This window comes from Harmonia axyridis, chromosome 2 (assembly GCF_914767665.1).
Source record: "Harmonia axyridis chromosome 2, icHarAxyr1.1, whole genome shotgun sequence".
NCBI lineage: Eukaryota > Metazoa > Arthropoda > Insecta > Coleoptera > Coccinellidae > Harmonia > Harmonia axyridis.
Genome location: NC_059502.1, coordinates 35,332,709 through 35,357,375, shown reverse-complemented (window position 1 = coordinate 35,357,375; position 24,667 = coordinate 35,332,709). Strand labels below are relative to the sequence as shown.

The following is a 24,667-nucleotide window of genomic DNA, read 5'->3' as shown; positions in this document are numbered from 1 at the left end:
CTGGTCAGAACCAAGATTTGTAATTTTTCCTTAGATAAAAAGTCATATATACACTGTATTTCTACCTGAAGCAATTTTCTGAGAGGTTATAATGTCAAATTCTAGCCCGCGGGTCCTGGGACCCGGGTTCTAACTAAACTTACTCCTCATTCTCAAAGGACCTTAAGTCAGGAAAGTAATTCTTATGCAGATTCAATTATATTGAGTAAAGAACTTTCAGTTCTTCGTACCCAAGCGAACTTAAACAATGATGTAGAATTGCTTAACGAAATCATGACCTTGGAGAACAATGTTAAAAAAAATTCCTATAGAAAACGTGTTACTTATCTCTATTCCGCTGATGATCGCGGTCCTTTCACAGTTTTTATCGAAAGCAAAAATCAAAACATCGGCAATTTGAATCCGTTGTCTATAGGAAAGATGTTTTTTATGGATAAACAGTTCTCTTTGAAAATAAATAAAATCTCAAGAAAAGGAAAGAAACGTGTTGGTGTAGACTTTTCTACTGGGGACGAAGCTATAATGGGTGTAGTAACAGATATGGATTTTGATATAACAGAGGACGATATACTTTCGTTTGCCTCATCCTCTGCAAAAATTTTGAAATTTAAAAGGTTAAAAAAACGCGATACTTCTAGCGGCGAAGTACTATACAAAGACACAAAAGCTTGTGTACTCACATTCCAGGGTAGAATCCTACCCTCTCATGTTAGTCTTTTCCATACTTATATCGAGGTAGCTCAATATGTTTCGCCAGTAATCCAGTGTTTCCAATGCTTAAGGTATGGGCACACAATTAAGCTTTGTAATGGTAGGAAAAGATGTCAGAGATGCGGTGACAATCATGACAGAAATGATTGCACTTCCTCATCAGAATCATGTGTTCACTGTCAGGGTGCCCACAGGTCTGTTGACCGTGCTTGTCCAGAGTACGAGAGACAGAGGAAAATCAGAGAGGCAATGGCCTTTCATAACTACTCATTTTATGAGGCTAACAAAATATTATCAAATAAAACGGCCCGCATTAATATGAACCCTAACAGTTTCCCCCCACTTCCGTCACAAAACATGGAAAGTACAGAACCTCTCTTGCGGTCATCCAGATTTCCCAAGAGACAGTCCTACGCTCATGTAGCTACTCAGCAGTCTACACGACAGACCCTTTCTCAACCTTCTTTGGCCTCTGGCTCTCAGCAGGCCAAATCTACAATTGTTAATCTGAATAAATTTGTTCGGAATAATCCGGCACCTACTGTAAACCCCCATTCCCCAAAGAAGAGGAATAAACCCAATCAGGGATATGACAGAGAAGCTCACAAGAGGGCGCTGTTTGACTATCGGCCTGGCTGCACGGGAAGTATCCCCCTCACAACTAGTGAGCGCAACAGAGGTCCAACTAAAATACAAGGGGCCACAGCAGGCACCTCCTCAGTTGTAGATGATACAGAAATTACCTCCCTTAACTCTTTTGTGAATGAAGTTACAGTAGAACAGAAGGAACAGTCAGGATCAGATTGGAATGATTTAAATAATGAAACAGAAGCCTCCTTGCCTAAGATAGGCGAAGAGCTAGAATTGTGACTAAGTGAATAAATACTACACCTTAATAAATAATACAGTATGCTCATTCTTCAATGGAACATTCGTTCAGTTCTTTCTAATTATAATAACCTTCTAATAAATATTGAAACTTACAATCCAGATATCATTGCACTTACAGAAACCTTTTTGAAGACAAACAAAGTTCTTACAATTAAGAACTACAATATTTTTAGAAATGACAGAGGGGACAGCCATGGTGGCTTGGCCTTCTTGGTCAAGTGCTGTCTCCCGCTAAGGTAAAAACCATTAATAACCTGAGGACACCTGACAGATTTCAGTTTTCTGTGCTGTCAGTTGGTAGACTGAACCTTATCAATATCTATAGCCCTCCTGATGTAAGATTGGAAGGTGACTTATTGTTGGAATTGGCCTCTTTATTTCAGAACAACACATTGATGATTGGGGACTTTAATGCGCAGAGCCCTAGTTGGGGTTCAGGTACACTTAACCCCAACGGTGCAGTGGTAGAAAGATTCCTGGAAGCAGGTGACTTGGTGCTGCTCAACGATGGTGCTTCCACTAGGGTTGTCTCACCTTCCCAGCAGGCAAGTGCCCCAGACTTGACCTTCTGCTCGTCAGACATGGCTCTTGAGACCTCTTGGAGAGTTCTTCCAGACCCAGGCTTCAGCGACCACCTACCTATAGCAGTAGGCATAGATGATGGGCCTCTAGGAATACAGACCCGTAGGCGTTTCATAACAACTAAAAAGTTTGATGTGGCTAAAGGTGAGTGGGATACTTACTCACAAGAAGTGATAAATCTGCTAAATAATTCAGATCCTACAGATCTCAAAGGGTTTAACCAACTGCTGGTGTCGGCAGCAGAAAAAACCTTCCCAACGATACCACCCCGCACTGGGAATTCCAAGTTTCGCCTGCCATGGTGGGACGAAGATTTGAAGCACGTCATATGCGATCGAAGATCAGCCTACAGATTGTATGTACAAGAACCAACAAGAGAAAACTTCGTGGAGGCTCGAAGATGTGGTGCGAAGGCTAGGAGGGAGGTAAGAGCGAAAAAGAGGAAATCCTTCCAGGAATTCTGCGAGAACATAGATCTGTCCAAGAATCCCAACATTTGGAAGTCTATAAAGAGGTTCAATGGGACTGCAGCGTCCGATGCTGGTTTCATGCCCCCGACGGAGGTGATTCGTGAGATTATGGACAATCTTACCCCAGTTCAAATACCCCTCAGCATGCCGCAGGCATATTCCGGTACAGCAATGGAGCCTTTCACCAAGGAGGAGCTCGATAAGGTCCTGGAGCTGCGCAAGGATACCGCTTCTGGGCTAGATTCACTGACATTCGCATTCTACAAGCATTTACCTGCCGTCGCCTCATCAAAGAAGCTGACTATCTATAACAACATGCTACTTGATCCGGAATGCACCAGGGAGCAGAATGACATCTTGATACTGCCTGTTCAAAAGAAGGGGAGAGACCCGAGTCAGGCGTCGAGTTTTCGTCCCATTTCATTGATAACTTGTGGAATAAAAGTATTGGAGGGACTGATAAAGGAACGTATTGAACCTCTGTTTGAGGCTTCTATACCACCATCTAGAAATATGTATGGATTTCGGAGGGGTAAGTCTGTCCAGGACTGTTTAACTTGTTTCACCCTTACCATCTATAGGGAAATCTCATGTAAGAATTTTGTAGTCGCAGCTTTTGTGGACATTAAAAGTGCTTATGACCATGTTAACTTTGAGCTGCTCGGCGCAGACCTCTGCTCCCTCGAAGTCCCAGACCAACTTGTTCAACTAATTTTGGCTCTGAACAGAAACAGACGTCTGTATACCAAGGATGAAGAGTCGTCGGAACTGCTCGGTCCTTGGCTGTCGCAATCTGGCGTTTCTCAGGGTTCTAAGGTAGGTCCTACCCTATTTAATGTCTATGTGTCCAGGCTGGCAGATGCCATGCCCGTGGGAGTTGAAGTTGGTCAATTTGTCGATGATGTGTATTTGTTATGCTCGGGGGAGAACCTCGACTTGGTGGTGGACAGGATGAATATAGCGCTAGAATCCTTAAATGGGTACCTTCGGGAAAGACAGCTGCCGGTGGCGGTCGATAAGACTTCTGTTATGGCCTTTGGAAGGCGGAGACTACCCCTGCATATGCCGGCCGTTCATCTTGCGGGCGTCCGTGTGCCATGGGTGAACAAGGCAAAATATCTGGGGGTCATGTATGACTCAAAGCTTCTTTGGCGTGATCATGTTGACACTATTTGCGGGAGGGCCCTGCAGGGTATTAATGCAATGAAAGCTTTGTGTAGAACTTGGTGGGGTTCTCGCCCCTCTGTTTTGATTAGCTTGTATAAAGCTCTGGTTAGGCCACACCTCGAGTATGGCACCTTTCTGATCGGGAAGTGTTCAAGGGTTTTGTTGGCGAGGCTGAACAGGGTACAGTACTCGGCATTGCGAGTGGCTTTGGGTTTAATGGGGTCCACACCTACAAATGTAATCCTCAATGAGGCGGGAGAGGTACCGCTCTCCAACAGAAGAGTTTGGTTAGCGGGTAAGTTTCTGTCTAGGGCTCTCAGAGTGGTGGATAGTCCAGTTGTGGATATCGTTCAGGATTTGGCTCATCGTGATGGTTTCTGGGGTAGGAGTGTTCGACCTGCCATCATCACAGCGTTCTACAGGTTGAGTGGTAGGTTTGGTTCTGTGTGGAGGGAGGATGTGCTTCCCTGTTTCACAATTTCAGCAGTTGTGCATGCTGACCAACCGCGAATAAAGCATTCAGGCTTACAAAAAGGCTCAGTAGATGCAGGTGGACTTTTTGCGGAGATGTGCGCGAGGGATTATGCTGGCTATAGATCCATATTTACGGATGCCTCTGTGGACGCGGGGGCGGTCGGTTTGGGGGTTTTCTCCTCGGATTTTGGAATTTCTTTCAGGAAGCGTCTTCCTGACCACTGGGATATTTGCACAGCGGAAATGGCGGCAATAGGGTTTGCTCTCAATTATATACTCTCACATGACGTATCAAGTGTCCTTGTTGTGACAGATTCCCTGAGCTCCTTGCAAAAGTTGCGTCACTGGAAGAACACTGCCAGACTCGACATTTTGTCTGTTAATGTTAAGAAGATGCTCTATAGGGCGAAGCAGCGCAACCTGCAGGTGGTTCTCTTATGGGTACCCAGTCATTCGGGTATTGCATATAACGATAGGGCAGACGCCCTTGCAAATGAGGGCAGACAACTGCCTCGAGCGAGTTCATATAGGGGAGACCCTAGACTACTGTGGCCTGCCTTTCGGCAGGAGCTGATGATGGAATGGGACAGTGAATGGAGGGAAATCGGACGTACTAAGGGGGTGCTCTACACCCATTACACTATCGAGGAGAGGAGAACAGAGCCATACTGGCTCATAAGGGAGAGGGCCTTGCCAAGAAAAATGATAACTACAATGTCCAGACTTCGGTCTGGGCATTGTTGTATACCAACACATCTGCATAAAATAGGTGTCGTGGATGATGAACTCTGTACATGCGGGTCACCTGGCTCACTGTCACATATATTTTTTGATTGCTCAGACAACAGACCGAACTGTGACACATTGTATAGAGAATTGAGTAAGTTAGGCGTACATACGCCTATTCAGGTGTACGATATAATTTTTGGAACCTCTCAGGAGGTCCTCCAGGTGCTCTTTGATTTCATAGCTGCGTCACAGTTGAAAATGTAATAACTGCACACCTCCGGGTGGTTCTGATTTTAATGTAACCCTTTCTGCTTGTTGTAGATCCGCTTGTTTTCGTCCTCTGTTGCTTGTACCTATGATCCGATCCTTGCTCTTAGGAGCGCTTGATTGTTTGCCCATGCCTCAGTTTGCTATATTGATGCCTTTTTGAATATTCAGAAGCGGTTTGGTGTGGGACCTGCCCAGATTCCTGCTGCTCCAGGAGCTGAGCCGCTGTTTAGATCAGAATTATCGAGTTTGGGTACATAGCAGAGATGCTGAGCCCATGATTGCTGCCCTGGATCCCCAAGAGCCAGTTGGTGTCCAAACAGGCAGTTGTTGAGAAAAGAAGAAGAAGAAGAAGAATTGTTCAAAGAAGGAAAATTTCCTGCAATTACGGATCACAAAACCCATCACCCTCATAGCACTTGCCATTATATCTCCAATATAGGAAGAAAATGTGAGTTTCGGACAGAAAAAAACTATACCCACGTTCCGTGACTCATTTACTTTTCGTAATAGCGTCTTATTAAGGTGGTTATCTTAAACAATAGGGGATGGACTCTTGTAAACGTCATAGTTTTACATGTTTAGGAATAACTTATTATCCACACACCTTGTATGCAATTTGTCGAGGTCAGCTAGCAGCAATAGACAATCTTGGCGATCCCCAATCTCCCTGTAAATCTTTAAATCATCCGCAAAAAGTAATTTTTGAGAACAAAAAATATGCGAAATGTCATTGATGAACAGGAGAAATAACAGTGGTCCTAAATTAGAACCCTGTGGTACGCCCTAGGTCGAAACAAATGAGAACGACCATACTCCCTCATATTCTACAAATTGTTTCTGATCGCTTAGCTAAGATTACAGCAGAGACAGGAGAGCACCCGCAATACCAAAGTTGGACAGCTTTCTTAGCATTCGTTGATGCTAAAGTCCGTATACACCTAATCCACCTGATTTCGAGAATAAAATGACTTGGAAACACATTGCGTGAATATACATGGATTCGATGCATTGCCACAAGACCTAACAAAACCGTGTTGATACTCAGATAATGATTTTCGAACGTGGTCATAAATTATATCAGACAAAACTATCTCGATCAACATAGGCAAAACTAATATAAGAGCAATTGGTCTGTAAATAACATTATCCGCAGTAGAACAGAACCACCCCAATTAAATCTTAAGGCCAGTTTCATAATGCATTCGAAAATGCCGTTATAGGTTGGTAAAGACCGTTTCATTAGTCGCCTTCAAATGGAGCTTGAAAGTGGCTCCGGTTTCATGAACATATTCCGACCGTTTTTCAGAGAAATATTTTTTTAATCGCAAATGTTAAATTTCCTAGAGTTGGCTACTCTGAGAACTAGTGATTTATTGTCTGCAATTAGTAATATTTTATAGAAATTGAAATTTTATGTATAAAGTGGGAGTAAATAAAGGACATTAAATTCAAATATGATAATTCTGACAAAAAATGTTTGTGTGGTAGAGGAAAATGTGTGATGGAAATGATACAACAGAGCATGCGTGAAGAAAAGGATCCCTTTCTTGCCATAAAGGGCCAATATGGGGACTTTATGATGAAGTACACTTCAAACCAAATGGTTAGAAAAATGTAACCTCAACATTGATTTAAGAAAAACTAGCCCTTTATATCTTAAGGCTAACAACTAATGCAATTATTGCAACTTCTTAGGTTTTTACGACAGAAAAAGAGGGCAAAAAAGTGAGAAAAACATACATTTTATTCAACACACATAAAGAAATATCTCAACTGGAATTAAAAAATTCAATTTTATCAATAGCAATTATATGAATTCTTCTGGCTCCCTAGGTGCATCCAAATCTCTATAATGAATTACAGGTCTGAAATCGGATGGCGCTCCTCTGAAAAAAAAAAAACTTTAAATGAACTAAAACTCTAATGGGGTTGTAGGTATTAATAGGGCGAGTTCGGAAAGTCAGCGCTGTTAAATGCGCTAGATAGCGCTGATTAAGCGAAATGCGGAAGAAAAAGAGCTGCATTCTATGCTGAATCATAGATTTATGTTGGATATATGAACGCTATTTCAATGACAGTTCAGGCATTGACACATAATATATAGGGTAATATAATCAATGAATAATCAAGTTAACCTGTTTCATTTCCTCACATATTATAAGAATATTTATTTCTTGCCTTGAGACATCAAATGAAGTAGCACTGAATTCAAGAAATGTTTAAGAACTCCATGATTTCTATGGTACGCTGAATTACTTGCACTTGATGCGCTTCCGACAGCACTTTCCTAATATGCCCATATATTTATAGTGTAATACTGGCCAATAATCAGAACTAATCTGGTGCTATGGCCTACAAATCATCTCAAACAGATCGTTTATGATCTAAGTACACCAATTACATTGAACTTTCCTGAGGTGTCCAGCAATGAATGGACTCCTCAAGAAAGTTATTATATTCAACTTTCCGTCAGTATCAGTATCTTTAGAACTGTATTTGAGAAAACTAAAAAAAAATATACATTTGAACATGTGAATAGGATACTCCCTATATGATGTGGGTATTGTTTTTCTTTTGCGTTACTTGTTTGTATATTTTGTATTATTATATTATTTTTTCTTTTAGTTACATACTTTTACCACTTTTGTACAGTTAGAGATTATTTGTAGACCAGAACCACAGGATCTATAATGATTATTGGTTAGTGTTATAACGAAATAATATGTTATAATATGATATAAAATTTGGGAAAAAAGTATCACATTTCTCCTTGCCCACAGATTGAAACAACATGTATTATTATTATTGAACCGGGTTCATAACGGCTCTATTAACCTTCCGGGAATGAGGAGATCGTCGATAATGATAATGAAGCCGACAACATCCCTAGTGACCGTGGCTGTTACTTTCCGAGTATCCAATATGAGTGGTTCTCAGAACAGTCAGGCCGGGGACCGTATTCTCGACAAGTGATCTTTCAAAACGTATACGTACTTTCAGTGCTCTTAACACTGAATGAAAGTATACGTTTTGAAAGATCACTTGTCGAGAATACGGTCCCTGGACAACGGCCATTCCTAGCTCCTTTCCACAGAGCCTGCAAATCTTATCTGCTGACCATACCCATGCTGTCAACAATCCCACCATTACCAGAAGCTCAGCTCGTAGCAACTTCAAGAGCTTCCTGGTATATGTCGGTGAAAGTACCACAAATTTCTTTGCCTGAGCAAAACCAGGAATGTTCCTCCAGAGGGTTATTCTATTGTTCCACCCCTATTGTTGGACCTCGTTCCCTTCAATACCACAATGTCCTGTTACCCATAGTAGAGTTACTTTATTACCTCTGGCCAGTTGCTTCATGATATTGCGGCACGCCGATGTCAGAAGAGACCCCTGGCAATATGATTCCAGGGACCTCGGCGTGGCTTGGCTGTCCTTAGTGATGTAAATATGCGGCACGCCGATGTCAGAAGAGACCCCTGGCAATATGATTCCAGGGACCTCGGCGTGGCTTGGCTGTCCTTAGTGATGTAAATATGCGCCCCTTCGAGGTTTCTTCTTAAACACTCATGAGTGCAGCTAGTGCCTCGGTGTGTAAGGTTGAGGGCTCACTTCCCAGGGATTTAGAGATCCTCATTTTAGGTCCTTATAACCCAATACCCATTCCTCCCTCTGATTTTAATCCATCGGTATACCATATGGAAGACTTTTTCAACAGATATACCATATTTGATGGATTCGGTCCTTACTTGGCGGAAATTCATTATAAATAAAATAAAACGAAGTAATTTCCACTATGTTATTTAATTGTTAGCAACAATTGTTTCGCCACACTGTGGCTTCATCAGGCTACATTTCTGAACTGATAAGAGTACAAAGGTTTTCGGAATCTTATATAGGAACAAAATTGGCACAAAAATATTCGAAAGGGTATAAATAAATAATTTATACCCTTTCGAATATTTTTGTGCCAATTTTGTTCCTATATAAGATTCCGAAAACCTTTGTACTCTTATCAGTTCAGAAATGTAGCCTGATGAAGCCACAGTGTGGCGAAACAATTGTTGCTAACAATTAAATAACATAGTGGAAATTACTTCGTTTTATTTTAGATATACCATACATAACAACAATCTATATTATTAAAGGGACAGGGCATATCTATGTATTTTATTGCTCTATGAACTGCTATTACTCACAATGATCTATAAATAGGCAGATAGCGCAAAGGGAGAGTGAGTGGGTGTGAGAGAGAGAGAGAGAGAAATCGACTACAACAGGAAAGTGAGACGCATGATGTTTACACCAGAGGCACAACCAATCAACCGATGTTTTGATTGGTTGAACATATTGAACCAATCAATTATTGAATCAATTCATATCACGCGATTTGGCTTCATTAATCATTGGTTGAAATTCAAACATTTTTATCCTCTCCCTCGTTGTCACGTGATATAAGGCACGATCTTTCTGTCTCTAATGTTGGAGTCAATGTTCTGCACTGCAAGACCGCTCAAGGGCGTATCTATGTTGTATTATATCAATGTTATTCTCACATTATTAATTGACAATTTCAACTTTGGTCATTTATATAAAAAAATGAAGTGAGTTGAACACTCATCGAACAGAGTGACTTGCAGAGTTATTCCGGTGAGAGTTTTCTGCTTTTAACAGCATAAATAATATAACCAAGTGCAGTTGTAGAGTACACTGAACACTTGATATGCAAGTGTCCAGAGCTGGCTGGCCTAAGAACCATTCACATGGGCAAGCTGGTCCTGGATACCAGAGAGGTAATGGCCAAGGCCCCTAGGGAGGTTGTCAATTTTATTAACGTGGTTGACGACCTCCCTGGGTTTCTATGAATGAGTAGGGTAGTGAACAAAAGATCTGCATGGTCGCAGTTCCCGGAAGGCTTACCGAAGCAAAACGACCCCAGTTCAAATAATAATAATAGAGTACACTAAATACGATGTTGTACGTGCAGATGCATCAAACTGACTTTTTATCATAACACATTCTTGAATTATATTTTATTAAGTGAGAACTATTCAATTCTACCTTGTTCTAGGAGCATATCCTCTGGCTCTTGGGGCATAGTAATTGTTATAAGGCTGTGGACGTCCATAACCGCCTCCATAACCTGGTCCACTGTAACTTAAAAAAAAGAAGTGATAATGTCATCTACACTTTCAATGAGTTAATAGAAAATTCAGATCTAAAAAGAACTGATCATGAAAATGTCAAAATAAACTGTAATATTATATTAGTCCATTTGCAGAAAACTATTTACTCTGATATAAACTAAATGATTGTTAGTCAAAAATGTTATTGTATGTTGAAACTTACTTTGGATGGCTATAAGGAGCCTGAATTTCCTCTCTTTTCGATTGAGGGGCGTCTGTTAACATAGGTCTCTTCGGGTCCCTTAAATAATTATTAAAGAAGTCTACTTCCTTTTTTACTTCTTCAATTTTCTCTCCATGTTTGTTGAAAATATGTTTACGGACAAAATCTGGTCCTTTGAATTTCTTTCCAGACAAAGGACATAACCACTTATCTTTTGCCAATTCCCTTGTATTGGCCTGAATAAATTTGTCAATTTCTGTATCCTGATCTTTGAGACTGAGTTGTATAAGTTTAGCTTCATTCTTGCTTTCCTCTTTCTTTTTCTCTGGCAAAAAATTGGACATTTTATTTTCTATTGGTTCACCAATGAAGAGTGTCATATCTGTCTGTAAAGATAAAGAAAATGAATCTGATATCTAAATGCATATTTCTGATTGCAAAGTATATATATTCTTTCTTAGATTTGATACAAAATATCAAATTTACATTAATCAGTGGGCAGAGAATTAGTTGGTCCTAAAATGGTATGATCAATAAGTTGACAATAATGTTCACTGGGCAATGAAAATGTATAATTGTTTTGATTAAAGTTTTGAAAAAAAAATATATTTTCAACAATTTCAGTACCCCCTAGCGTTTTTTCAATATTCTCAACATTAACTAAGTACTTTATGTACTTAGGTAACCTACTGGTTAAAATGACAAAAGGCCCGTTTCAAATTGAAATTATGGAAACTTACAAGAGTTGTGAACAAATTAGAAATCTGAAACACGTTAACTTCGCTTTAAAATTAGTAAAACCGGCGGCAAGCAGATGAGAAAAATCACTCCTCAAAAAGACAGAAAATTGATGAACTGAAGTGCGTATATTGCCACAAAAAAGTGATGGATTTGTCCGTTGTGTGAAGTTCTGTGAAAAGAATTACACCCTTCATGCGTAACAAGGGCTGCTGAATCAAATCAAGCACATGCAAACATGCATTTATAAGTGGCCAAAGCATGGAAACAAGTACGAAACCTGTGGATTCTGAGGTTCAAATCAAAATTTTGAGTATTAAAGAGAAAAACGAAATCCTTCAAGAAAGCATGGTATTATTAAAAAAAAAATTAAAATTATTTGAAGAAGGAATAACCTCAACAAATACATATCTGCGACACATGGTGAAAAAATGGATGTAAACATTCAAACTTCACAACTAAGATGTCTAAAAACATGGTGTATGCACTCGTCATGAATGCAATGACATTCGACCAAATTGAGAATATTAGTGTTATTTCGTAGCGGCGCCGCAATGCCATACTTGTCATTTCGATTTTTTTTCCTTTGATTTTGATTGGATACATTAATTAAAACCCGATCCTGGTCAATCAAAAGCGATGTGTAACCGAGTATGATCGTGCAAAGTCGCGAAACAAAACACAAAACACAAAACGTTTACTAGAATGAATTCAAATATTTGAGATAGAGAGAGAGAGAGAGAGAGAGAGAGAGAGAGAGAGAGAGAGAGAGAGAGTTCATTGGTGTTTATTGGAATTACAATTTACAAAACAGGGGTGGCCATGAGGGGGCTCAATTTAGTTCTGCTAATATTTTAGCCTTAGTATGTCAAATTTTAGGGGGACCCCGCTGAGAATTTAACATTAGATAAATTAATATCAGATGTCTGTACTTCTTGAGAAGAAATGAAAAAACCTGAGGAGAAGAAGTTGTGGCTGTTTGTATCATGTGTAAGAGATAAACTTGGTACCGAGTTGTCAGTATTTCAGTGAAGTTACGACAAATCAAAAACACGTCTAAAGACAATCAGTGTTTCCTTATGGGAGTGGATTGAAAGCATCAAGATGTTGTACATGACACAAATTTTGGACGAGTAGAAATGCTTTTACTAGATTCAATTTTAGGTTGGACCACCATTCTACAAACTGCGGAGGATTCACCCCAAAAATATCATGTATATCAATATACAATCTATCTATCAGCTCTGTGCATTAGTGAGCATTGGATACATGCACAACTCAAAAGGATATCAGTGAGTTTGCTATACTCGCTCTAAACATCAGCATAGAGGAGTTTGTATATACTTAAGAGATGAACTAGAATCTGAGCAGATAGATTGATAGGAGAAGTAAATGCAATCTCCAGAGAAATGTCTCATCTGTGCAATAATTTTGCCAGAACAAAACCTAATTGTTATAGCATACTATAGGACAGGATCATTCCTAGAAGCTGCGGAATTCTAGTACACAGTTCTAGATTATTCCCATTGCATGCTTCTGAATTATAAATATGCGTTCAGACTGTGAACTCGAACCCCAAAAAACGATACCATAAGATAAAAGAGCTTGAAAGTTTGAAAAATACAATGTTTTCAATATATGTATATAAATCCACTTGATTTTCGAGAGCCTCAAGTATATAAAATCACTGAGTTCAGTTTTGGTACCAAAGTAACACAATGTTGACTCCAATTCAGGTTTTTATCTATAGTGATTCCTAGAAGTCGTGTGCTTGAGCTGATTGGTATATCAATATTATTCATTCTAGTGTATTGATGATAAGTAATATTGGATCTTATACTGAAGAAACATCCAAATTATATTCGCCATAATACATATAAAGCAAATATGTAGTTGGTTACGAAGCAGAAATACAAGTCTAGTATTTACTGTTCCATTCTAGGATATCTGAGTTATAGAGGTGTGGGGCACTTCTTGTCATCTAAATGAGATTTTGCTAGTTCAAAAAGAAGCAATTAGAACATTGGTGGGAATGAGTCCAATTGCAAGCAATTATTCATGAAAACCAATATTCTAACTGCTGTTGCCGAACTTATAATCAGATTGATATTTGATACTGGACATATCCAAAAATAAAAGAATTATAGGAAAAGAGAAAATTATCATAATTATGATATCCGCAGAAAGGGTAATCCTTCAGTTCCGTTTTCTATACTCAATACACTGCTATGAGGAAGAATATAGGGCTGAAGCTCTATAATGAATTACCTGAAGAATGACGCAGATTGGACACCATAGTTCTATGGGGAATTGGGATTTTTTTTTTGTGATTTTCTTATGAATGTATCAATTACTTTCTTGTTTGTGACTAATCTGTCATTAAGCCTAATAAAGTTTTATTCTGTTAAAAACTTTCAACAATTTGGACGAATTCCCAATAGAATTAGCATTTTTTACATACCTTAGCAGTCGGTGCTGGTCCTCTAGCATGTAAAATTCCACAACGATTTGGCATTTCATCTTCATTGGGATATTCACAATGATTGTAATAGTCAACGGAATGAACAATTCTCAAATAGAGAATAATTTTGTCAAGAACGCCCAGTAATGTGTCATCTCTATCAACAATAGTTGATTCATGATTATCTGCACATGGTTCTAATCCTAATAATTCTTCTTCTTCGGCGCTAGCTTCCTCGATGAGGTAGTCAGTTATATTATGTAAAACAGGGTTATTTGACTTTAATCCAAAAGACTGAAAACAGAAAAAAAAAACATTACAAATTACCAAAATTTCATTCAATTCTTTTTTTGATGTTCATCAAACGATTTTTATTGAAGTTGATTTTAAATTCATAACAAAGAAAGAAGTCAGTTATTTCAAGTAAAACAGGGTTATTTGACTTTAATCCAGAAAACTGGAATCAGAAAAAATGCGGTAAAAAAATATGTTGATTTGTTTAAAATTCTCTACATATATTTCTCACCAATTCATTTTTTTCACCATCTTTACTAGCTCCTTCCAGCCACAATCCTGCTTTTGTGTCCATATGAAGAATAACTCGGGAAGCAATGTTTATGTCGGATCTGACTACTTGCTTATGAGCAGTAATACCATTGACAGCTCTGATTCTTCTACTTAAATCTCTATTGACAATTGCACCAAGTTCACAATCTCGAAGCCTAATGTTATTTAAATTCCAACAAATTTCCTTGATATTAGCATCCCGTTTGAAAGTGACCCATCCACGACGTAGCCACCTTCGTTCAGGTTGTGGTTCAGCAAGCGCTACACGAAGGAAACCAGCATATCTGAAAACAAAAATAACTAATTAAAAATTTCAGAAAAGCATATGTATGCTTCATATAAATGAGTAATTTATGATGACATTGTCGCCTGTTTGTATATGAGATGAAGGGTTCTGAAAATAATTTTTTCTGCAATTTGATATGAACAATGGTTTTTTTTCCACATAAAAAAAAAATTTGAACCAAGTCCGAATTGTTCTAGAAATATTAGACAACTTTTTGAAACCCTGCTTGAATTATCTATGGTCCTGAAAAGGCAATCAATATTATGAAATTTAGATTAAACTTGAAATTTTTCTGTATCTGATGATGTGATCAACATAAAGTTTTGCATGGAGGTCGAAATTGTTATTTTACAACTAAATAAAAAATTTCACTTCTAAGGAATCCTTCGTTTTGAATCAGGAAGTCAAAATTTTAATTAGTCACATTTACATTGGATTTTGCCCATTAACGATCTCAACTGAATTCAAGATCCAAAGCTACACTGAAAATTTCAAGTAGTAACTTGAAACAACCTTGTAAAGTTATTTCGTTCAAGTGTTATTGAATTGAATTTGACCACGGAGTGGGTCGAACATTATCTTTTGAGGTTATTCTCGACTCAAAATTTAAAAAAACAAACATCGTGATGAAATTATACAGCGCACTGTTCGGGGAATGAGAGTTGAAAAATATAATTTTTTTACGTAAAAAAAACCATAATGCCTTCAACATCAGATCTACTTATACAGTGCAAAGTTTAAATCTCAATGTAAGATGTTTGTTGCTGTTTTTCAAATCATTTCACTAAAATTCAAAATACCTGGCACATATAGCTTCCACTTCTTGTTTAGTTATAGTTGGTGCCAAATTTCTTAGAAATATTGATGTCGTTTTATGAAGAGCTTTAGGTTTTTCTGGTTTATCCTCTTCAATAGTTTCTACCTTCTCTTCTTCTTTAACCTGTTCATTGTTATCTTTCTCCTCCTTCTTTTCTGTTGTTTCTTCCACTTTTTCTTTCTCGTCCTCACTTTCACTACTGCTGCTACTTGAACTACTGCTACTTCCAGAATATGACCTTGAACGTTTCCTTTTTTTCTCTGAAAAATTAAGAAATTATGCTCTCTTAATTGAAATTCAAAACGAATAGGAAATTGTCAAAATTATAATGCATTATGAATTTATTCCAAAGATAAAAGTGAAAAATTTGAAATTTACTTCAATTTATTATAAATCAGGTAATTTTTTCTTCAAGTTTAAAATTCACTCATTTGTAAAAATAAATACCTTTCTTTGTATCCGGTTTTTCTTCCTTCTTATCAACTTCATTACTTTCATCAACATTGGGCTTATCATTTTCCGATGTTTCCTGATCATCTTTCTCAACTTCCATTGTTTCATTGGTTTCAACTGTAGTTTCCATTTTTTCATCCTCTTTTTTATTTTCACTTAATTCTTCTAATGGCTTCTCTTCTAATATTTCACCATTTTCCTCCTCATCAGTTTTCTGATTCACCTCATTCACTTCAGTTTCGGTTTTATCCTCAGGTTCATCTTTTTTCGGTTCCACAGGTTTTTCAGTTTTTTTATCCAAGATCTCATCTCGCACTTTCTGTTGCTCTTTTGATTTTTCTTCTAATTCTAGGAATTCGAAAAATATCAGATTAGGTATTTTCATGCAAGTATCATTGAATTGAAACAGATTTACAACCTCAACCCAAATTGAACATGTGAACCCAGACACAAGTTAAATTTGGCTTGCACAGAAGAATTTGTTTATGTGAATCGGCTTCAACAGTGCTGTGCCTAAGACAGTGGTCGGACACTGGGCCAAAACCAATGCAGTTTATGATGATGATGATGATCATTGAATATAACACAGAAAGATAATATCAACAGTTTTGGTTAAAAGTAAGTTTTTCAGCACTTACCAATATACTCTTGTTCAAGTGTTGCTAAATCTTCATCTGTACCACCTTCAAGTTTGATTACTACAGTATCCATAAGTTGTAATAATTGATTAGTTTTGCAACAATCAACTGTAATCCCCTCCAATTTGCCAGAGTTGTACAAATCCAAAAATACTTCCACCCTTTTCTGCAAAATAAATGCATCATTCAAAACATTCAAATCGGGAATAATCATTTCAACAGAAATAAATTTTATGATTTTATTCACCTTAAGTGCAGCCATCTGCTCTTCTTTACGTTTCACAGAATCTTCGGGATGGTACTTCAAACGGAACCTAAAATTGAGATAAAACATTAAAACAAATTAATTGAAATTGTGAAGCCACTTCCGAATTCCTTGTAACATTCATTGACTTATACACCCAAAAAATGATAAAGATTTCATCCTGCAAAAATGAAATATCTTTATTGGAGAGTTGAAAATTTAACAACCTGTTTTATGCAAAATGGAATAGTGTTTTTATAAAACTTGAAATAATTGCAAAATTGCCTCAGGATTGCCAGAGAATTGTTGCTTTCACAATAGTTCTAAACATATCAAATTAGATATGTATAGAAAATGAAGAAATAAATAGACAAATAAATTAATCAAAAAAAGTTTTTTTATAATGAATAAGCAGTAATCAAAACATCATTCTGAATAAGACTAGAAAATACCATTTTCTGGTTAGTGAACAACATTTTGAAACAGATTTACAACCTCAACCCAAATTGAACATGTGAACCCAGACACAAGTTAAATTTGGCTTGCACAGAAGAATTTGTTTATGTGAATCGGCTTCAACAGTGCTGTGCCTAAGACAGTGGTCGGACACTGGGCCAAAACCAATGCAGTTTATGAAGGGATATCCAAAATTGTACAAGCTCTGAGATTTTTAGAGGTGTCATAGAAGCCAAGAAGTGTCATACATCAAGTATGGTTACTGGAAGAGAATTGTTTTCTTTAGGAGCAGATTAGAAAATAAAGGTAATGTGTATATTATAAAATATATTGACAAAGATTTTGAGAATGATATATTTGCAGCAATTTGTCGAAAATATCACTGAAGGGGCCAACATGTTGGGAAAATATCCTAATACTTTCAAAACAATTTCACCCTTTCCAAAGAAGTGAAGACTGCTGTAATTTGAAACCAATAGAAGTTATTTCAACTTATGTATTTAAAAAAATGCAGATTTTCAAACTTAACAAAAATAAAAGTAAAATGATTCCCTTCATTTCAATCGGCCTACATTACATGACATACAATCTCAATCTCCAAAATCATATTGATTTTCTAGAAAAAGATTTTTTTTGACAGACGTTCAACCTGTGTTGTTTAGGTGATAAAGGAAAATTTCAGAATGCTAGACCTTTTTTAATTCATAACTCGAATGCTACAAAGCACAAAAGTATGAATAGCATCACCGATATATTTAGGTGAAGTTTAACAATTGGTAAAAGTATTGTTATGCCAACTTTCAAGTACATAACAGGATTATTTAATCTAAAACATCACATTTTCTCACATTACTTGGTTTATACAAGCCTTTACAAAGAACTTCAGGTTTCAAATTAAAACAATTTAAATATTTTTATAGTGGCCTATATGAATAAACAACCTTTTCTTCAATTCTCCCACCTGATTATCTATATGATTATTTTCTCCATCAATCCTGAACAATTTACCACAAAACTGCAAGTTTCCAGAATATTTTTAACTGACATGACATACATTTATTTAATACACAAAATAGCTATAAAATTATTAGGTACGTCGTTGTTGAAAAATCTCACCTGTATGGGTAAACTAACCCTTATACAACCAAAATCGCGAAAGCATATGCATTGCGCGCATAGCTTTTTATAAAACGGTACGCATATAGTATAAATCCACAAGTATTCGATTTTCATATTTCATTTTTATAAACATATTGCAGAGTAGAAAACACGTTTTATCTGTTTCACACACAACACATTTAATATATTTTTTTGCAAATGCAGAAGATTCAGGATGTCTCGATTCTCAGTGCTGTAGAGAAAAAGCTATTTTAAACATGTAGGACAACCAAAGTTCTCCAATCAAAAATTCGGGAAAGTGTATGCAATGTAAATGTTGATGAATGATCAATAAAATAAAATTACGAGAAAGCAATATACAGGCCTAGAAAAAAATTATTGGACTTTAAATTTTACAATGAGTATGAACAGGAAGTACTCTAGCTAATGCACCAATACGAGAAAATCAAATATTTTTCAGGATCTAGCATGTTCGTTCTTTCCTAGAGACTAGAAAAGACAAATCATTATAGTGTGGCCCTACTTTAATATTGAAACATCAATGGCATATTTTTGTTGTATTTTATTTTAGTCCACTAACTCTAGTATAAATATGTCATTTAATGGGCATTTTAATTTGCTAGGGCAATATAACATTCAAATACATTGTAAAACATAGTCATTGTGCATTTTCCACACATTTTCTTCCACATATATATGGATATGAGAAGAAATTTTCAGATCTCTACAACGAATATTTCTGTAGAAAAAGCCTTTTTTGTGAAAACCATTTTCATATTCGATCTTGCCGATAAGTAATATTATAAGACTGCGGTTTGGACCAAAAATGTACAGGGTGTTTATGAAATCATGAACTTGTACAACTCAAATTCATCGAAACTCAAGAATTTCAAATCACAACCTATATTTTTATCTATTTCAGTCAATTCTACTTATAAAAAAGGAGGGTTATTTAATTACTTACAAAAAAAAACCGAAACCGAAATTCAAAAATACATGTCATTACCATTTATATTTGAATTTAATAAAATAATTGAAAATAGTTCTCTAAAAATTCTTCAAACTCCATCTATATTTGAAGCTAACAAACTGCAATATCGAAGATTCTAGATCCCACTATTAGAGGTTTATAAGTTGCATATCGTATAGTACAGGTGTCGTGGCGTTAGTTGCAAATTGGAGTTTTCAACGAGTGTCATTAAGTAATGTATTTTAATCGTTTTTGTTCTAAAATGTAAACATTGTTTTTATGATTTTGACTAATAATTTTATATTGACGAAAACAGTCAAGTAAATGTCATTTTAAAATTGTGATATGTGATATTCAATGTTTTCTATTTTACAGAAAGAGTTTGTCGTAAAATCGTTCCTTGAAAAAGGCCTTTATGAGGCCGTGACATATGTAGGATAAATATAAAATGAGAAATTGGACAACCTTTCCATTGTCAAAAATTAGTGAGATAAATCCCAAGAAAATATTCAGTATATGAATACTCTTATCAGATTACTGAAGCGCATTGCAATAACTATAAATGAATATGATATCAGAAGACCCTTCCATGTTGTAAGTGTACATTTCATTTAATAATTATCACTGATAGTCAGGGAAACTATTTAAAAAATACACTTTTCAGAGAAGTGCTGCCTATAAGGTTTAATCTTGCCAGCAACTCTCAGTAATTATCTAAGATTGTTATAAGAACTACCTCCTAAAAATATTCTACTTTCAACAAAGTTGAAAATCTGTGCTCAATTAATATGAATTGTGGCACATCTGGGGAACTTAAATTAAAATTTCCTGGCCATTTCATAAAGAATTCTGAGTATTTCAAATAACCACCGATTAAGTTAAATTGATAAAACTAATGCACCAACAAGTAACTAACACAAAAACTAATTTTCCTGAAATATACAAAAGGTAATAAGAATAAAAGAAAAGGGCAGAATGCCTCGAGGAACAATTAAAATACTGTGAAGCTCAATTGATTTGCACATACACTTTCCCTTGGAGAATATAAAATGGACATGTAAAAAAAATTCTACTCACCATTCATCATCTTTGTGTGCAACAAAGAACTCATTCAGCTGTTGCCTTTGGAATTCCAGTTTGTAGTCATTATATTTTTCAATTGCTTCACTCTCAGAAATATTATCATCCTGTGTTGCTAAGAAAGCCTTAAATGACATCATTGGAGGGGTGGAACCTTCACTTTGTGAAGAAACTGGTTCTCTGAAGAAATTAGCAGCTCTTTAAAAATAAGGTTTTCATTAAAAATAGGAAGTTACATTAAAATAAAACACAAAACACGAAGCCTACAATAAATACATGGAAAAGAATAAACATAATATATTTATACACATACATGCTAGAACATATAGAAGAATATATATAAAGAATGCTGAAGTCATAGGGACATGCTCAAGAACATCGACCGGTCTATTGTCGAAGAATATAAAAACTAATTTTAAGTGACCCTTTTCAAAATACAATATAATTCATTTATAAACAAGAGACTATAAGTTACAAATGATTTGATACATCCGCCCAACTCCCATGGATATAAATATGATTATCTGTTGGTGAGACAAAAATTAATTCTTAATTCTTAAAACAAATTCGGTATTCGATTTCGCCAACAGTTAAATTCAATTGACTTCTTTTTTTAGCCCCACATTATTTAAAGGAAATGAAAATGTTTATGTATCATCAATCTATAAGCTGCTAATTTGTGAGAGTTAGGTTGAACAGAGATATTGGAGATAGCATATCTGTTGCTGTTGCTTTTCTAAAAATATCAAAGGAAATTTCATTATTAATCTGGATTAATGTTATGTCCAAAACATTATTTTTATTTTGTTATTAGATGGCAGCTTTATTGAAAATTTGACCTTATTATGCCAATTGACTAGATGATCCAAAGTACTTTGATATTTTTAGAAAAATCAATAGCAACAAACCATGATAACTTGTTCATTCAGAAAAATATGAAAACAAACCGAAAATAATTAAATTCGGTTTTTTTGCCTCAAATAAACAAGTATGAGTGATGGTAATAAAAAATTATCTGATTAAATTTGAAGAACAAGTTGCATTTGAGAAGATTATTTTTTTCAACAATTTAGATGTTTGATGTTCTCTTGGGTGATGCTACTGACTCGGTTTGTGTTCATTTCTCAATAAACTTCGAAGCACTTTCAGCTGTCAATAATGTCAAATTCAGAGTACAATTTCGACGTTTCAATGTAAACAAGGTATTATCAATGAGGAAGTGTAATTATCATGTTCATCTCTGTGGGAGTTACGTTGATGTACCAAATCATTTGTAACTTATATTTGTTAGTTTATACATGAATTGACATTACCTATATTGTATATCAAGAATACACAGAGCATTTTCAATTTTGAATTCCCTTAGATGAAATTGCGCTGAAAAGAGAATTAAATTGACAACAATTTGAAGGAAGAACTACAAATTCCCTTATAAAAAACAGTAAATTCTCAAAGAATTAGACCCATTTCAAAAAATGATGAAAATAATTTTTCAGTTATTTTTAGTGAAATTCGACCGAAATTTGTGAATGAAAAAAAACTTTATCACTTTTTGAAGAATTTCCAAAAGTGGGGATTTTCCACAGGTAATTTTGTGAATTTAAGAGATTTATGGTCGGATTATTATATTCATTCATTATGATGTTTCAAAAATTTCAATATATTCCAAGATATCTAGTTTCTAACCCTTTGGTTCTAGATGTAGAATTTTTAGGCTTTCAAATTCTGGAAAAACATGATTCATAAAAAAGAAAAAATTACCCTACCTTTTCTGAGGCTATGATTTGGCTTTCACATAAATGTTTAATGAACATCATTCATGCTTCAAATATTGAAAGGATAATTCCACTTTTGCAACACTTTTTTGCTACAAATCATGTTTTCCCAGAATTATGGTTAGTTTCATAAAACTTCCATCATGGTGATTTGCTCGATCAAATCATTTCCATGTTCAATTTTGATTCATTTTCATCACTTTCATAGATTTCAAACTACAATCAACAAGTTGATCGGTTAATTGAAGTTTTATGAAACCTGTCATTAGAAAATCTAGAAATATCACATCTAGAATCAAAAGGTTGAAAACTAGATATCTTGAAATATATTGCAATTTTCAAACATAAAAACCAACCATAAACCTTTCAAATCAACAAAATGGCCTGTGGAAATCCACACTTTTCGTAATTCTTCAAATCAATAAACCTCCCTCAGACTCTGATTTAACATCATTAAACCCAAATTGTAATATACCACTTGGTATATATAGTAAGAACTACAAAACTTGAGTCACTGTACCAGTTCAACATATAAGTGATAGTAAACAAAGTGATTTTTCTTATTCCATTTAATATGAACTCAGATAAAACTACTCCATCCAACGTTTTTGCCGAAACTACCAATTATATATCTCCTAATAATTAATCATGCAAAAAGCACTAATCTTTCATATTCAATCGTGATAAACAATTATAATCATGTCTTATCTTACCTATGAGAAGGTTGATGATACTGTCCATAATGCCCATAGTAACTTTCACCATAATAATCATGTCGCATACGCTTTGGAGCTGGTTCCATACTGGGGGAATACCCTCTGTCTCTAACACCACCGCCTCTATAATCTCTTGGTCTAGGGCGGGACCATGAATCTCTGCAAGAAAATTTTTCATAAATTCGACCTCTTAAAAAGTATTTATTTACTCTATTTCTCTGGATACCTATGACCAAAAAAAATAAATAAAATTTCATTATCTTTAAATTTTATCTTTGAACTATCACTGAAAACTTCAATGTTGTTAACTACAGAGCATTCATTTAAATTCTTGTTCAAGAGTGCTGTAGAGGAATAGAGTGAATTTTCTGTGATTACAAGTAGCGCTTAGCTTGTACCATATCACTAACATTTGTTTACAAACTTTGAATCTGGGAACTACATGGTACAAGCTAAGTGCTACTTGTTATCACAGAAAATCAACTCTAATTTCTCCACAGCACTCTTGACCATGAATTTATGTGAAGACACCTTATATCAAATCATGGTAAAATTTTGTGTTCAATTTCAGAAAATATTATTTGCCATCATAGATTTCAAACTGATAGATAACACCCGGCCATACCGATTTAATTTCAAAAAGCACTTTTTAAGGCATCGATTACCAATTAAGAAAGCCAATGTGAAGAGTATTTTGCTGCCAAGATCATAAGCAGTCTTCAATTTATCAATGTTAAAATAACAATAAAATATCTGTTTGCTTGCTGTTCTGATAAAAAGAATAATTATAGTCCTCAGAACAGTGTTAGGATCCTTGTGTGCAAGTTGAATTTATCAAAAATAATATTTGAAATTTTGAACTTGCAAAGAATATATATCAATAGGTATATAACTTTCTATCTGAATTTCAATGTCTTCAAGATAATATGGTAATATATTCATCATTTCATGATTGTTGACATGACATTTTTTTCAATCACAACTGAGTGTCTATAGGTCAGGCCGGCATTTTTCAAGAACGTTTCCAATTTCTTTATACCTTTCACTCCAATCGTCTCTAGGTCTAGATACTCTTTCAGCTCCCCTATAGCTTACTTCAGCTCTTTCTCCTCGAAATTTATCTCTCCTTTTTCTATCGTATTCATCATCACTGTCTGCCATTTTCTGAAAGCAATATATCCAGTCACAAAGTTGGAGAAATATAGTTGTAAATAGATACCTTCAAGAAGTTATGAAAAACTCAAAGGAAAATGATGAAAATTTTGAAAAAAATAATAATATATTGAATAAATATAATTCAATATAAATCTGCCTCTAGAAAATAAAACGTTAAGTGTAACGTCAACGAAATAGCGTGGAAAGAGAAGAATGGCGATAAATCATAGTCAATTTTTAGCGTCCTGTCAGTTCTTATTCTTTTTAATTGTTACAGGTTGGTCTTCGTTAGGTATCGATATTAGGTTTTTCGATGAATGGTCATGGATAAATAATAACAATATATGTTCCTTTTTTTTTTAATAAACTTTGTATTCATTTTCTATAGTTAAAATAATTATAATAGCAAAGAGCAGTGAACTCAATGGGGGTCATCATGCATGAATTCATCGCTAGAGGCGCTAGTGTAGCGTGAGGTCTCCGCAGATATATGGACTATGGACACTATGGTGTAGATACTCCATGATACAATGAATTATTCTATCATGT

At 35.6% G+C, this 24,667-nt stretch overlaps 1 protein-coding gene and 1 long non-coding RNA gene across 4 annotated transcripts; both read right to left on the bottom strand.

The window, feature by feature from the left end:
• Positions 1-7,020: 7,020 nt before the first annotated feature.
• LOC123673217 (serrate RNA effector molecule homolog) lies at positions 7,021-24,330 on the bottom strand. Of its 3 annotated transcripts, none has more exons than XM_045607685.1 (13): positions 24,183-24,330; positions 24,003-24,127; positions 22,961-23,122; positions 20,470-20,670; positions 16,851-16,917; positions 16,604-16,769; positions 15,960-16,313; positions 15,496-15,772; positions 14,369-14,693; positions 13,843-14,136; positions 10,644-11,029; positions 10,356-10,451; positions 7,021-7,180 (listed from the first exon to the last, which is right to left on the bottom strand). In XM_045607685.1, exons 2-13 carry the CDS (start codon positions 24,122-24,124, stop codon positions 7,102-7,104), a joined length of 2,529 nt encoding a protein of 842 aa, XP_045463641.1. In that variant the 5' UTR covers positions 24,125-24,127; positions 24,183-24,330; the 3' UTR covers positions 7,021-7,101. The 3 variants fall into 3 exon arrangements, with proteins under 3 accessions (XP_045463641.1, XP_045463642.1, XP_045463643.1); XM_045607686.1 differs by having other exon boundaries at positions 10,356-10,445; XM_045607687.1 differs by having other exon boundaries at positions 20,470-20,652.
• LOC123673219 lies at positions 7,927-9,016 on the bottom strand. The gene is made up of 2 exons (XR_006746446.1): positions 8,796-9,016; positions 7,927-8,709 (listed from the first exon to the last, which is right to left on the bottom strand). It is a non-coding gene; the product is annotated as an uncharacterized LOC123673219 (long non-coding RNA).
• Positions 24,331-24,667: the final 337 nt, after the last annotated feature.

Coding starts and splice junctions, on each gene's coding strand:
- LOC123673217 (XM_045607685.1), bottom strand. CDS start 24,124: ATGGCAGACAGTGATGATGAATACGATAGAAAAAGGAGAGATAAATTT. Junction 15,773..15,959: donor AAAACCGGATACAAAGAAAG/GTATTTATTTTT, acceptor TTAATTTTTCAG/AGAAAAAAAGGAAACGTTCA. Junction 11,030..13,842: donor GACCAGCACCGACTGCTAAG/GTATGTAAAAAA, acceptor TTATCTTTACAG/ACAGATATGACACTCTTCAT.